Consider the following 14,921-nt stretch of genomic DNA (forward strand, 5'->3'; position numbering starts at 1 on the left):
CCGGGCCCCCCTGTGTGCATCCATCATCCTGAGCCCCCCGGCACTGCACAGCCCCCCACAGCATGCCTGACATTGCACAGCTCCCCTGGAACACATGTGACATTACGTGGTCCCCTGCAGCACATGTGACATCGCATGCCCCCCCAGAGCACACGTGACATTGTACAGCTCCCCCAGAGCACGTGTGACACTGTGTGGTCCCCCTCAGAGTGTGCATGACATTGCATGGTCCCCTGGAGCACATGTGACATTGCATTGTGTCCCCCCCAGAGTACGCACAACATTGCATGGTCCCCTGGAGCACGTTGACATTGTATGGCCCCCCTGAGCACATGTGACATTGCATGGTCCCCTGCAGCACATGTGACATAGCAGAGTCCCCACGGCCCAGCGGTTCGCCAGGCAGCAGAGGTGCTTGCAGGGCGCACAGGCGCTGCGGGGCTGCTCTTCCCTCTGTCCACGCATGTGCAGGCACCATGCAGGTTGTCCGGTGCTGCCCCTGCCAGGCTGCTCTGCCAGGGCCCAGGGCAGGTCTGTGCATGAGCGAGGCTCTCCCTGGGGAGCCACGGAGGGGCCGAGCCCCAGGGTGCTTGTCCTTGCCCCGGCCATGGGCACCGTGTCCCTATATCATGTCCTGGAAGGTGGAGAGCGATGCCCGTCGGCGGGGACTGGGGCAGCTAGAGCAGCGCGGGTCGAGGGGCCCCACGCAGCCGGCATCACTGGCCAACAGCCACAGCTCCTGGCGGAACCGCTGGCCCAGGAAAGCGTAGAGCAGCGGGTTGAGGCAGCAGCGCAGGTATGCCAGCCCCCCCGGTGACCAGCAGCGCCATGTCCTTGCGGCGGCTCTGGGCACAGGTCACCTCCCAGCTGGCCAGAAGCTCGGCTGCATCCAGCAGCACCATCAGGCTGTGGGGCAGCTGCAGGGCCACGAACACCAGCACGAGGGCCAGCAGCACCCGCAGTGCCCGGTGGGGCTGGGCACCGCGGGCCGCCAGCAGCGTCCGGGCCACGGCTGCGTAGCAGCTCACCATCACCAGGAAAGGCACCACGAAGCCCAGCACGACCTGCACCAGGTTGGTGGCCCCCCGGGCTGCCCGCGAGACTGCAGGGGGGAAGACGATGCGGCAGACGTGGAGGTCCTGGTGCTGCTCCGCTCGGCCGTAGATGAACTGGGGCAGTGCCAGCAGCGTGGCCAGCAGCCAGGCCAGCCCCGCCGTCAGCCAGCCGTGGCGGCGAGCCCGTGGGCGCAGGCGGCAGGCAGCTGGCACACGCACGATGGCCACGTAGCGGTCCACGCTGATGCAGGTGAGGAAGAGGAAGCCGCTGTAGAAGTTGAGGGCGTAGAGGCCCTGCAGTGCCTTGCAGGCAGCTGTGCCTGGGGACCAGCCCTGCAGTGTGTCGATGATGGCAAAAGGCAACGTCAGGAGCAGCAGAAAGTCAGACAGGGCAAGGTGCAGGAGGCAGACGTCGGTGATGCTGTGTGCCCGGTGGTAACGGATGTGCGTGAGCAGCACGAGTCCGTTCCCAACCATGCCCAGCAGCGAAAGCAGCAGGTAGACAGTAGGCTGGTAGGTGCGGGCTAAGTCCTGCACTGCCTGCTTCTCGCAGAGCTCGGGCAGCATGCCGTCCTCCCACAAGTACCCGTCCTCCCAGGGGTAGAAGTCGGTGGTGGTGATCAGGTCTGCTGAGGTGGGGCTGGGGGTCACCTGCATGGAGGGAGGCTGAGTCAGGGATGCTCAGAGGCAGCAGCCCAGCTGCAGGGTGCAACACACTGCACCCAGGGCAGCCCTCCTCCACCCAGCCCTACCACGCGGAGCCCAAGTGTGCCGTGGCCCCTGGTCCTGTGCTCGGGATGGTTTCTGTCTCACACCCACCCCAAGGCAGCAGAGGTTTGCTGTGCTCAGTCATTGTGAGAGCAACCACGCGCTTCCCGAGCAGCCGCCTGCAGCGCAGAGCTGGTGGAGAGACGTGACCCCAGCCACGGCATCCCAGCACAGCACCCTGTCCCACGAACTAACTGTGCACCCACTGCAGGGGAGCTTCTCCTGATGTCCTCTGGGGCTCAGCACCCAGCCCATGGCCCTGGTCGCTCTGTCCATCTGGCCCTTGGGGCTCCATGCCAGCATCTCCAGGTGGGAGCTTTGCGCAGGGAGTGTACAGGGACCTGCCTAAAGGACCCCACCCCCCACCCCCCCGGGGGACCCCAGTGCTGGCACAACCCCACACTGCCCAATCCTGTTCCCAGCCAGGGAGGTCCCGCAGCATCCTGCTGCTGTGCACAGGTTGCAGGCAGCTGTGCACGGTGCTCGGTGCTCACAGCTCCCAGCCTCTCAGCCCTGCTCCAGGGCAGAAGCGACCCCGCTGCCACAGAGGCCAGGATGCAGCACGTTTCTGATTCAGAGCAGCCTCACAACAGCAGTTGTGCTCTGGCTCCCATCAGCGAGCCCAGACCTGATCCCCAAACCTGCTCTGGGACCACAGGTGGGCTCTGACCCCAGCGCCAGGGCAGGCTGACTCCCTAGCAGCTCCCCCAGCCCCTTCCCTGCTTTGGACCCCAGGAACCTGGAGCACCAGGTGTTGCCTGACGTTCCCTGGGGCTTTGCCTTTCAGCCCAAACCCACATGGCTCACAAGAGAACGGATTAAAAGCAACAAGAAAAGCCAGTGAGGGGGTCCCCGCCTGGCCCCCAGCGAACCCCTCACGCTGCAGCTGCTCACCTGCTCCTGCATCACGCCACAGGACCTTTCCCCCTGGCCGGTGAGTCTGGAGCCGTCGGCGTCTCAGCGTTCTGCAACCTGTGGTTTGACCACGTGCCACTCCCGATACCGAGAGCGGTGGAGAGCACAAACCCAGCCCCGGGGAGGAAGGCGAGGAGGCAGATGCGACCCCACTCCAGAGCCCATCCTGCATCTTTTACTTTGTGGCTAGCATCTGTGTGCCGGGGACAGAAATAGCAGCTCTGCTCAGCCCCTGTCACGCGAGGCTGGGGAACAAACCTGGGAGTCCCCGATCGGGGGAAGCAGGGTCTGGTCAAGGGCACACAGCACGTGCAGGAGACCCCAGCCCACCCCGGGGCTGTTTGCGACTCCTGCCCCACAGGGGCAGCCCCTGCTGGGCTGGAGGGGAGGCTGGAGCGAACGGGGCCAAGGAGCAGAGCGTGGGCTGCTGTGGGCTGGCACAGAGCCGGCACAGGCAGGAACGCTGCTCTGATGGGACAAGCAGAGCCGAATCCAGTCCAGGAACAGTTCGTCCTGATGGGAAATGTGGTGGTTCCAGGAACTGGGGCAGCTGCTGGTGTAGGGCGTCCCCCTTGGTCGGGGGTCTCAGCTCTGCTCCATGCCCCCACACCCCCTCGGCGCTGGGCAGGCGCGTTGCTGGTTGTTGACAACAAAATTCCCCAACTCCTCATTAAGGGGCAGATTAGTTCCTGTGGGGCAGAGGCCCTACTTTCCTTCTCCCCAGGGGGGAGCAAACTGATCCCCAGCTTTAATGGGCTTTGAGCCCTTTGCTGCGGTAATCCCTCAATCCCCCTTTCTTCCCGCTACAGCTGTCTGCTGTGGTTTATCCCAGCTCTGCCCTCGGCCCTCCCGCTGCCTCCAGCTGGGCGTGGGGAGCGGGCAGGATTCCTGCCAGCCCCAGGAGCTCACTGCCAGGGCTCAGGGTACAGCGGGGTCACGGAGCTGCTGTGCCCCGGCTGGAGGGCGGCTGGGCAGAGGCAGCCCAGCCCCTGGGCCCTGGGGTGCTCCCAAGGCTCTTTGCTGGAGGGTCTGTCCCCCTCCCCTGCTCCTCCTACAGTGCAAGGATGCTGGCTGCAGACCTCCACTCTGTGGTGCCTCTGGGGGTGCCATCCTGCACCCTGCATCCGGGGGGAAGGGCAGGGAGGAGGGTCCTGGGGCAAATGCTGCCCTGCAGCCAGCTGTGTGTGCAGAGCAGGGACCCTGCGTGCCCCTGCCAGGGCCACCACAGACCTGACCCAGCACAGGGATGGGATGTGGGGTTGTGGTTAGAGCAGCAGCACCTCTGGGGTGTCAGGATGAGGCCAGGTGTGGCTGTCTGTCCTGGGGCTGGACCCACAGGCACTGCGAGGGTCTGGGGGACAGGAGGGTCTGCCACAGGGCTCCAGCTCCCAGTAGCAGAGCTCATGGTGTGCCGCTGGCTGCCACCTGGCCCCACTGCACCTGGGGCTTTCTGTTCCCCCTTTCGCTCACCAGCCCCAGGCTTGGCTCTGCCTGCGCAGGAAGCCACCCCGGCACCCGCTGCCCGCAGGTGACAGCCACGCTGCCCTGCCCAGCGGCAGCCAGGTGCCCACCACAGTGCTGCTGGGCCTGGTGGGCAGCACCCTCGTGCCAGCAGCGCGGAGCTGCCTGCACCCAGCACCCAGAGCCTGCTTGGACCCAGTGGCCCCCGGTGCATCCCCATCCCTTGGGGCTGGGTTGGGGGTGCTGCACTGGGCTCTTGGGAGCGCGGGACCCCCTGCAGAGCCGGGGAGACACAGGGACCTCCGTGGTCTGTGGGGCAGGCAGCATATGTAGGCCATGCAGCTGCCAGCCCCCCGCCATCGCCTCCAGGAGTGTCTGGAGATGTTTGCAAAAAGCCACAGGCTAAATCCCGTCTTCTGCACCACTGGAGAGACAGGCGACCCCAAAACCTGCAGGCCTTAATCTGCAGCTTGATTACAAACTGGCACCACATCTGCTGCGGGAGGGCTGGTGGGCATCACTCCAATCCTCCCCCACCGTGGGCGCTGAGCTGGGGCTGCGGGAGGCTGGGGCTGTGGGGCGCTGGGGCTGCAGGGGTCCGGAGCTATGGGGGGCTGGGGCTGTGGGTGTCCAGGGCTGTGGGGCTGCAGGGCTTTGGGGGTCCGGGGCTGTGGGAGGCTTGGGGCTGCGGGGAGCTGGGGCTGTGGGAGGCAGGGGTTGTGGGGCGCTGGGGCTGCGGGGGGCTGGGGCAGTGGGGGTCCAGGGCTGTGGGTTTGCAGGGCTGTGGGAGTCCGGGGCTGCAGGGAGCTGGGGCTGCCGGTCCCAGCGGGGCTCAGGGCAGGGCTGGACTCAGCGAGGGCCGGGGGCTACGCGGGGACCGGTAATGCCCGGGGAGCTCCGTGCACGGCCCCGCTTACCCGCTCCACGCCCCGCGCTGCCCGTGCCCCGCTCTGCCCAGGCCCCCCGAGTCCCCGAGCCCACGAGCCGTGGCCCGGCTGCAGCCCCGGGCAGCCGGTACCCCGCGCTGCTCCGGGACGGGGCAGCGGTACCGAGGACCGGGGGAACCGGGTGTCGGCGGGAGCATCCCCCGAGGGCGCGGCCGCGGGGGCGACGCCGAGAGGGGCCCCGGGGCTCTGCGCTACGCCCAGCCCGGCGCCCGCGCCCCCCCGCCGGTCCCGGGGCCGCCCCCCTCCCCCCGCCGCCCCCGCCCCCCCCCCCGCCCCGTGGGCGGAGCCGCCGGCCCCGCTCCGCCGCGCGGCTGCAGCACCGGGAGCGGCGGCGCCCAGGGCGCTCGGTGCGCTCCAGCATGGGCGCTCGCCGCCTCCTCGGGCTTCTGCTCGCCGCCTGCGCCGGCCTCCTGTGCCCCGGCCCCCGCTGCCTCGCACGTAAGTGGGGCCGCAGCCCCGGGAGCGGCCGCTCCGCAATGCGGGACCGCACCCGCCGCCCGGCCCCGCACCCCCGCCGCCCCGGCCCGCCCGAGCAGCCCCCGCAGCCCTCCCCCCCCAGTTCTCCCCAGCATCACCCGTTCTCCCCCGGGCACCCCATGGCATCCCCCGCCGTCCCGCTCCGCGTCGTCCCCAAGGTCACCGCCGGACACGGGCGGCCGCCCCCCCACCCCCCACCCCCCGCGCACTGCCCGAGGCCGTCCCGCCGCAGCCCCCCCGCCCCCCGCCGTCGGCACCGCACCCGCCCCGAGCCTCCGGGGGCACCCGGATGCCCGGGGATGCCCGGGTTGCCCCGGGCATCCGCCCCGCTCCGCCGCATCCCCGGCCCGGTGCGGCCCCGTGTCCGTACCGGGGAGGGGTCCCCCCAGCCCCCCAGCCCCCCCAGCTCGGCCCCGTGTCGGAGCATCCCGGCGGGGGCGGGGGGCGGCCCCGCGGGACCCGGCCGGGCTCCGTCAGAACCTCGGCCAGCGCCGCCGAGGGGCTGCACCGGGCCGGTCCCGTCCGCGGGGAGGGTGGGGCTGGGGGGCGGCTGCTCAGGCCCGGGGGCTGGCAGGGCCCTGGCCTCACCGAGCAGCCCCCTGCGGCCCCTCTGAGCCGAGGGCCTTGGCCTTGGCCCCTTCCCCCAGGCCGCAGTGGCCCGGGGACCCGCTGGCTGCGGGGGATAGAGGTGGGGGTGATGGAGGCGGCGGGGGACATGCAGGCAGGGGGTGATGGAGATGGGGCGATGGAGGCACGGGATGATGGAGGCGGGGGACCATGCAGGCAGGGGATGATGGAGGCACGGGATGATGGAGGCGGGGGACCATGCAGGCAGGGGATGATGGAGACGGGGGCGATAGAGGCACGGGATGATGCAGGCAGGGGTGATGCAGCACGGACGCAGCGCGGCTGCCCTTGGCCCTGCAGTCGGGGCTGGGGGTGCAGCAAACCCGCCCGGGCCCTGCCCGGCCCCGCCGGGGGGGCCCTGCGAGGGGCGAGGGACCTCGGCCCCGCCAGAGCATCCTCTGCAGGTGCCGCGAGGGTTTGCACGGGGACCCCCCGGTCTCCCACGCGGGACCGTGCCCCGGTGGGGTGGGGCGGGGCGGGGCGGGGGGGTCCCGGTGCCCACGTCAGTGCGGAGGCGGCGGGCGCCGGGGCCCGCAGAGGTGTGTCAGCTCCGCTGCAGTGGGAGGGGAGAGCGGGAGCCGGACCCGCCGCGCCACCAGCCCACGGAGCCACGGGGTCCCCGGAGCCCTCAGAGCCCATGGGGTCCCTGGAGCCTGCAGGGTCCCCGGAGTCCCCAGAGCCCCCAGCACCTGCAGGGTCCCTGGAGCCCCCAGAGCCCGTGGGATCCCCAGAGCCCCCAGAGCTTGCAGGGTCCCTGGAGCCCACAGAGCCCGTGGGGTCCCCTGAGCCCCCAGGGTCTGTGGGGTCCACAGGGTCCCCAGACCCGGCAAAGCCTGCAGGGTCTGCAGGGCTGAGCTGGGGGAGCTGCTGCAGGGACACCACCCAGTTCAGTGCCCCGAGCCCAGCCCCCCACCCTGCTCTCTCTGCAGGACCCTGCTACGATGAGCTTGTTGCTCCCCTCTACTCCTCATCCATCGGTGCCTCCTCCAGATACAACATCTTCTACTCGTCCAGCTTTGCCCGGCTGCACAGTGAGTCCCCCCGTGGGACTGGGGTGCAAGCGGGGTGGGGGACAGTGGGCAGGGGCTGTTCCCGGTAAAGTCTTGCCTTGCGCAGGGCTGAGGGGTCCTTGGGTGCCCACCGCAGAGCCCTCAGCGTCCCCCAGGGGTGGGGGAGAGCCCCGCAGCCCTCCAGCTCCCACCTGTAGTCAGCTGGGAGCTGCGGGGTGTCAGGCTGTGGGACCAGCTGAGCCGCCCCCCCCCCCCCGCCCCCGCAGGCACCAGCGGCTGGTCCCCCGACCCCCGTGACAAGCAGCCCTGGCTCCAGATCGACCTGATGCAAAAGCACCGGATCAATGCGGTGGCCACGCAGGGGACCTTCAACACCTACGACTGGCTGACGCGCTACATCGTGCTCTACGGAGACCACCCCACCAGCTGGAAACCCTTCTTCCAGCAGGGCAGCAACTGGGTAAGGGGGAGCCCGGGGGCCCCTAGGGGAGGGGGTCCCCTGGGGGGAGTGGACACCCCCCCCCCAGCCCGGAGCAAGGAGGTGCTGATGGCGGCCCTTCATCCCCAGACATTCTTTGGGAACGTGAATGAGAGCGGGGTGGTGCGGCACGACCTGCACTACCCCATCCTCGCGCGCTACATCCGCATCATCCCAGTGGCCTGGAACCCACGCGGGAAGATCGGGCTGCGCCTGGGCCTCTACGGCTGCCCTTACCGTGAGTACCCGGGCCGGGGGCTCTGGCAGCCCCACACAGGGTGGCACCCTGGCCCAGCCACCCACGTGGCAGGGGACCAGCCCCTGGGTCCAGCACACCCGGAAAACCCTTTCCCAGAGGGGATTGTGTCCGAGAGGTCTGCAGTCATTAGCTCTGGCACAAACCATAGCTGAAAGGAGCGCTCCCTGCGCCGGGTGGTCAGCTGCTGTGGGCAGTGACGTGGCTGGGGGCCGCTCTGCTCTCCCCAGGGTCCCATGTGCTCTACTTCGATGGGGATGATGCCATCTCCTACCGCTTCCGGGCCAAGAAGATCAGCACCCTCCAGGATGACATCTCCTTCAACTTCAAGACGCTGGAGCAGGACGGGGTGCTGATGCATGGGGAGGGCTCACAGGGTGACTACATCACGGTGGAGCTCAAGCAAGCCCGGCTCTTCCTGCACATCAGCTTAGGTGAGGCAGGGCTGAGGGGTGGGGGGCTGGAGGGCTGGGGGGCTGCCAGCTGAGGTTGCCCCTCCCCAGGCAGCAGCCCGCTGCACGCCAGCGAGGGCCACACTACGGTGGAGGTGGGCAGCCTCCTGGACGACCAGCACTGGCACTCCCTGCACATCGAGCGCTACGGCCACCACGTCAACCTGACGCTGGATGGAGAGGTCAAGCGCTTCCGCTGCCATGGCACCTTCGACCAGCTGGACCTTGACACCGAGGTGGGTGCTGCTGGGGGAGCTGCTGGGATGCTGACCCACGGTGTCCCCCGGCGAGGGGCTGAGCCCTCCCTGTGCCTCCCAGCTCTTCTTCGGGGGGGTGATCGACCAGGACAAGCAGCACCTCACCTACCGGCAAAACTTCCGCGGCTGCGTGGAGAACATCATCTTCAATGGGGTCAACATCGCTGACCTGGCCCGGCACCGGAGACACAACATCCGCTTTGAGGTCCAGCCCTGGGGGATCTGTTGTGCGAACACAACACCCCTTTTCTGGAGGAGGGCCAGGTCCCCAGCCCCGCTGCGGGGTGACCCCTTGGGCCAGGTCCCCAGCCGTGCTGCGGGGTGACCCCTTCCCCGGGGCCAGGTCCCCAGCCCGGCTGCGGGGTGACGTGAGGCCAGGCAGTGGCCATGCTCAGCCATGCGATGCTGCATTGACTGCATGAGGTCGTCCATGGCCCGGGGCACCTGCCCGGCACTGCCAGGCAGCGGGGTTGAGCGGGGACAATCAGGGCCAGGGCTGTGGGGATGGGGGGGCTCCCTGCCACGGGAGCGTCCCCTTCCTCACTGCCTCCCGTGGTCACCCCCAGGGCAGCGTAGGCCACTACTGCCAGGACCAGCTGAACAACCCCATCACCTTTGCTGGCATCAACAACTACGTGCGGGTGCCAGGGATCCCGCGGAGGAACCGCCTGTCCGTCAGCTTCCGCTTTCGCTCCTGGGACACTGCCGGGCTCCTGCTTTACACCAGCTTTGCTGACCGCCTGGGCTCCCTGGAGGTGGTGCTGAGCGAGGGGCAGATCAACGTCTCCATCGCCCAGCCTGGCAAGAAGAAGCTGGAGTTTGCCGCAGGTGGGCTGGGAAGCCGGCGTGGGGCTGGAGGCCGGCCTGGCAGCGGTGCGTCCCCATGCACCCTCTTCTCCCCACGCAGGGCATCGCCTGAATGATGGCTTCTGGCACTCGGTGCAGCTGGTGGCACGGGACGGCTCGGCTGTGGTGACCATCGACGATGACGATGGCGCTGAGTTTCGAGTGGCGCACCCCTTCCAGCTCCGCACCGGCAGCCAGTACTTCTTTGGAGGTGGGCGGCGGGGCGGGGGGCAGGGGCGATGGGTGCCTGGGGGCCGCTCACCCCACTGTGCCTTGCAGGCTGCCCCAAGCCGGCCTCGGTCACCGGCTGCCGGTCGAACCAGACAGCCTTCCACGGCTGCCTGCAGATGCTGAACGTGGACATGCAGCCTGTGGACGTGGAGCTGCTGGTGCGGCACCGGCTGGCGCAGTACTTCAACGTGTTCTTCAACGTCTGCGGCATCACGGACAGGTATCAGTTGGGATGGGGGTGCTGGCTGGGAGCAGGTGAGGGCTGGGGGGCTGCGCTGGTGCCAGGACAGGAGCCCTCTGTGCTCTCAGGTGCACCCCCAACCTGTGTGAGCACGACAGCCGCTGCATCCAGTCCTGGGATGACTTCATGTGCATCTGCGACCTGACGGGGTACAAGGGGGAGACCTGCCACAAATGTGAGCCTGGGACCTCGTGGTTGGGGGCACTATGGGCACCTGCGGCCCCTCCTGCTGCCCAGTGCCCCCCCTGCGCTGACCCCAGCCCCATTTCCTTCTTCCAGCCCTTTACAAGGAGTCATGTGATGCTTACCGGGTCAGTGGGAAAACCTCGGGGAACTATACCATCGACCCGGATGGCAGTGGGCCGCTCAAGCCCTTCACAGTGTACTGTGATATCCGAGGTGAGGGCAGCGGGAGGGCATGGGGGTCCCCCTGCCCGGTGCCCCCAGGGACCAGCCTCTGCCTGTGTAGCAGTGCCAGAGCAGGATGGAGGGAGCAGGGGTGTCCCTGGGGGCCAGTCCTAACAGCCCCCTGCCTCTGCAGAGGACCGAGCATGGACCATCATCCGGCACAACCGCCACTATGCCACACGGGTGACGGGCTCCAGCGTGGACCAGCCCTACCTGGGGGCCGTGGAGTACTGGAACGCCTCCTGGGCCGAGGTCTCAGCGCTGGCAAATGCCTCCGAGTACTGTGAGCAGCGCATCGAGCTCCACTGCTACAGCTCCCGCCTGCTCAACACCCCCTGTGAGTGCCAGGGGGAGCGGGGCCGTGCCGTGGGGCCGTGCCATGGGTCCATGCTGTGGGACCATGCCCTCACCCTCCCCTGTGCTCGCAGCCGGGCTGCCCTTCAGCTTCTGGATGGGCCGAAACAACGAGCGGCACTACTACTGGGGGGGCTCGCGGCCGGGCATCCAGCGCTGCGCCTGCGGGTTGGACAAGAACTGCGCCGACCCCAAGTACTTCTGCAACTGCGATGCTGACCACGCGCTGTGGTGAGCCGGGGGGGGCTGCAGGCACGAGGAGGCAGGCTCCAGGGGGGGTCAGGCGGGGGTGCAGGCTGGCAAAGAGGCAGAAGCCCCTCCCGGCTCCTGCAATGCATATGCCATTTGCAGGAGGACAGACAAGGGTCTGCTGACCTTCGTGGACCACCTGCCCGTCACCCAGGTGGTGGTCGGAGACACCAACCGCTCTGGCTCTGAAGCCCAGTTTCTGCTGGGGCCTCTGAGGTGCTATGGAGACCGTGAGTGACCGGACCCACAGAGGGTCCCCTGCCTGCAGAGGGCCCGTGCCTGTGGGGGTCCATGTCCGTGGGGTCCTCTGCCTGCTGGGGGTTCATGCCCACCCCTCACTGCCCCTCCTGCTCCCCGCAGGCAACACCTGGAACACCATCTCCTTCAACAGGGGTGCAGCCCTGCTCTTCCCCACCTTCCAGGCCAACCACAGCCTCGACATCTCCTTCTACTTCAAGACCACTGCCCTGTCCGGTGTCTTCCTGGAGAACCCCGGCACCCGAAACTACATCCGCATCGAGCTCAACAGTACGGGCGGGCAGGGAGAGCGGGGGCGTGGGGGGCAGCGGGGCTGGGGGCTCCTCCCGACACCATGTCCCTGCAGCCACCAAGGATGTGGTGTTTGCCTACGACATCGGGAATGGGGACGAGAACCTGACGGTACGGTCAACGGTGCCCTGGAACGATGACGAGTGGCACCAGGTGAAGGCTGAGCTCAACGTCAAGCTGGCACGGCTGCGGGTGGACAAGCTGCCCTGGGTGGTGCGGCCAGCCCCCCCCCAGAGCTTCGTCCGCCTGGACTTTGACAGACCCCTCTACGTCGGTGAGAGCCCCCAGCCGTGTCCCAGTGTCCCCATGTCCCCTTGTGCCGCAGGGCGCTGAGTCTTGGCCCCGCTGCAGGCGCGGCGGAGCACAAGATGCGCCCGTTCCTGGGGTGCCTGCGGGCGTTGCGGATGAATGGGGTGACACTCAACCTGGAGGGCAAAGCCAACGAGACGGAGGGCGTGCGGGTCAACTGCACCGGCCACTGCCAGAACCCGCCGGTGCCCTGCCAGAACAGCGGGCTCTGCGTCGAGCGCTACAGCCACTACAGCTGCAACTGCAGCGTCTCTGCCTTCACCGGGCCCTTCTGCAACCACGGTGAGGGGCTGCACCCACCCAAACCGAGCCTGGGGACCTTCCCCAGCATTGGGGTGGGGGAGAGGAGCCGGCGGTCCCGTCACCCTGTGGGTCCCCCCGCAGACATCGGCGGCTACTTCGAGGAGGGCACCTGGGTGAGGTACAACATCCTGCCAGTGTCACTCTACGCCGCCCGCGAGTTCGCCAGCATCATCAGCAGCCCCTGGCAGCCCCTGCCTGGCTACAACCTCACCAGCGAGGAGGTCAGCTTCAGCTTCAGCACCACCTCGGCACCTGCTGTGCTGCTCTACGTCAGCTCCTTCGTCAAGGACTACATGGCCGTGCTTATCAAGGATGACGGTGAGGACAGGGCTCCCTGCCCTGGGGCTCACCCAGAGCCTCCCCAAGCGCTGTGCGGGACCCTCCTCCCCCTCAATGCCAGTCACCAGCCCTACGGAGGGGCTGGACTCGCCTGCTGGGAGCCCTTGCACCGCTGACAGCCCTGCTCTGCTCGCAGGGAGCCTGCAACTGCGCTACCAGCTGGGCACCAGCCCCTACGTCTTCGCCCTCACCACCAAGCCGGTGACGGACGGGAGACCCCACCGTGTCAACATCACCCGCCTGCACCGCACGCTGTACACCCAGGTATGGGGCGAGGGCACCCACCCCGCTGGCATCTGGGGGGCTGCGGGGCTGGGGGCCAGGCTGGGAGGGGGCATGGGCAGGGAGGCAGGAGGCAGAGGAGGCTCAGCGGGCACTGACGCCGTGTGCCTGCCCCCCAGGTGGACTATCTCCCCGTCATGGAGCAGCAGTTCACCCTGTTCGTGGACAGCAAACTGGACTCACCTAAAAACCTGTACCTGGGGCGTGTGATGGGTGAGCTGGGTCCTGCCCTCGGCTGCCCCCTCCCACGCTGGGATCTCTGGGGTCTCCTCTGCCCAGCACAGTCCTTGCCCTTCGCAGGGGATGAGCCTTCTCCTTCTGTGCCCCCGCAGAGACTGGTGTGATTGACCCCGAGATCCAACGCTACAACACGCCCGGCTTCTCAGGCTGCCTCTCGGGGGTGAAGTTTAACAGCCTCGTCCCCCTCAAAGCCATCTTCCACCCCACCAGTGTCATGCGGCCCTACAGCATCCGGGGGGAGCTGGTGGAGTCCAGCTGTGCCTCCATGCTCCCCCTCACCACCATCCTCATCCCTCCCGAGATGGACCCCTGGTACATGGGCACAGGTAGGTGCCACGGTGGGACCCCCATGGGGAGGGAGCCCCCGCCGGCAAGCATCAGCTGCAGAGGGGATGCTCCAGGACAAGACCCCGCTGTAGCCCAGTCTCAGCCACCCCACTCCATCTCTGCAGAGTTCCCCCATGTGCACGACGATGGCTGGATTGGGATCATCATCGGGTGTAAGTGGAGTGCCCGGCCAGTGTCCCCCCGCCTCTGCCCTGCCCCTGTGTCCCCCCAGCCCCTCAACACTGCCTCTCCCCCGCAGTTGTGATCTTCCTGCTCCTGCTGCTCGGGGCGCTGCTGGTGCTGCTGTACTTCTACTACCACCGCTACAAGGGCTCCTACCACACCAACGAGCCCAAGGCCATCCAGGACTATGGCAGCGCTGCCAAACCGCTGTCGGTGCGCAAGGACCAGAACCTGCCCCAGATCCTGGAGGAGGCAAAAGGGGACTAGCGGGGCCGGGGGGTGGGACGCGCTTGCAGCCCCCGCAGCCCTGGCAGCCGCCCGGGGACGAGCGAGCGTTGCGGGACCAAAGGGCCAAGCACACCTGAACTGCCAACACCCACCTCCGGGCCGTTCCGGACCGCACCGACCGCCAGCTCCTCCGCACGGCCACCACCGACCCGGCCCCGGAGCACGGCCGCGACCCACCAAGCCCCAGCCCCGCTGGCCCCGGGCACACCGGCAGCCCCCCACGCCGGAGGCAGGCTGCTGCCTCCCACCAGCTGCCAAATCCTGCCCTGCCTCCGGCCGGGAGCTCTGGGGCTGGGCAGCCCACCCCGGCTCCCGCTGCCCCGTTAGCGATGCCCGCGCGTAGATTTACCCGCTGCTTTGCTCGCTTAGCCAGAGCCACGAAGGAAGCCACGCGACCCCCAGCCTCGGGGCACAGCCCGGGGCGCGCCGAGCAATACCCTGCCCATGCGGGCGATGGCTGCCACGCATGACGCCACTGCACTTTGCCGAGATGCTGCTTTCATACGATCAGGTACAGATCCTTTCTACCATTTTTGTTGCTGGATATTCTACTACACTCTGATTTTTTTATTCTATCGGTTTGTATAAAAAACCAAACGGAAGCTCCTGTCGGGTGTCATGTTCCGCGCGTCATGGTACGTGGTCTGTAGTTTGCTACTTCTCTGTACGAAGCGCCGGTCCTGCCGATTACTTCCAGCCCAGGGAAAGCTCCTGTTCACTTGCTGTATTGTGGTAAGGCAACGTTACAGAAATGCATTTATCTACCCAAAGGCCTAGCTCCACTGGGCACTTTATTTTTCAAAACCCCGTTTTGTTGAATGAGATGTGAAGATACTCAAATAAAGGCAGAATGACGGCGTTTGACACTCCCCAGCCTTGGCTTCGGCAGCCTGGGCACACAGGGGCAGCAGCTCCTCTGTCCCCACCGCGGCTCAGCCTGTACCTGGGGGAGGAACCAGCCCGGACAACCGCAATTCCCCCTCCCGGAGCAGGATGCAGAGCGCCAGGGCTGGATGGATGCTGTGCAGCCCGCTGCTATGCTCATACCCACACAGGCACGTCCTGCCCT

At 67.7% G+C, this 14,921-nt stretch overlaps 2 protein-coding genes across 2 annotated transcripts; one reads left to right on the forward strand and one right to left on the reverse strand.

The window, feature by feature from the left end:
• Positions 1-81: 81 nt before the first annotated feature.
• CCR10 (C-C motif chemokine receptor 10) lies at positions 82-4,266 on the reverse strand. The gene is given in 3 exon segments (XM_005232730.3): positions 82-811; positions 813-1,706; positions 2,718-4,266. Coding segments are annotated over 3 exon segments (1,095 nt in total). The 5' UTR covers positions 2,730-4,266; the 3' UTR covers positions 82-622.
• A 1,171-nt stretch (positions 4,267-5,437) lies between these two features.
• On the forward strand, positions 5,438-14,827 carry CNTNAP1 (contactin associated protein 1). The gene is made up of 24 exons (XM_055790000.1): positions 5,438-5,584; positions 7,180-7,281; positions 7,527-7,720; positions 7,829-7,976; positions 8,225-8,428; positions 8,498-8,682; positions 8,765-8,908; positions 9,270-9,531; positions 9,611-9,760; positions 9,829-10,000; positions 10,090-10,196; positions 10,301-10,420; positions 10,563-10,766; positions 10,858-11,014; positions 11,135-11,262; positions 11,393-11,560; positions 11,637-11,855; positions 11,933-12,172; positions 12,275-12,511; positions 12,669-12,796; positions 12,934-13,027; positions 13,147-13,380; positions 13,507-13,554; positions 13,641-14,827. The coding sequence occupies exons 1-24, from the start codon at positions 5,506-5,508 to the stop codon at positions 13,829-13,831; spliced, it is 3,915 nt and encodes a 1,304-aa protein (XP_055645975.1). The 5' UTR covers positions 5,438-5,505; the 3' UTR covers positions 13,832-14,827.
• Positions 14,828-14,921: the final 94 nt, after the last annotated feature.

Source organism: Falco peregrinus, chromosome 18 (assembly GCF_023634155.1).
Source record: "Falco peregrinus isolate bFalPer1 chromosome 18, bFalPer1.pri, whole genome shotgun sequence".
NCBI classification, from domain to species: Eukaryota; Metazoa; Chordata; class Aves; order Falconiformes; family Falconidae; genus Falco; species Falco peregrinus.

Coding starts and splice junctions, on each gene's coding strand:
- CNTNAP1 (XM_055790000.1), top strand. CDS start 5,506: ATGGGCGCTCGCCGCCTCCTCGGGCTTCTGCTCGCCGCCTGCGCCGGC. Junction 8,683..8,764: donor AGCTGGACCTTGACACCGAG/GTGGGTGCTGCT, acceptor TGTGCCTCCCAG/CTCTTCTTCGGGGGGGTGAT. Junction 10,001..10,089: donor GTCTGCGGCATCACGGACAG/GTATCAGTTGGG, acceptor CTGTGCTCTCAG/GTGCACCCCCAACCTGTGTG.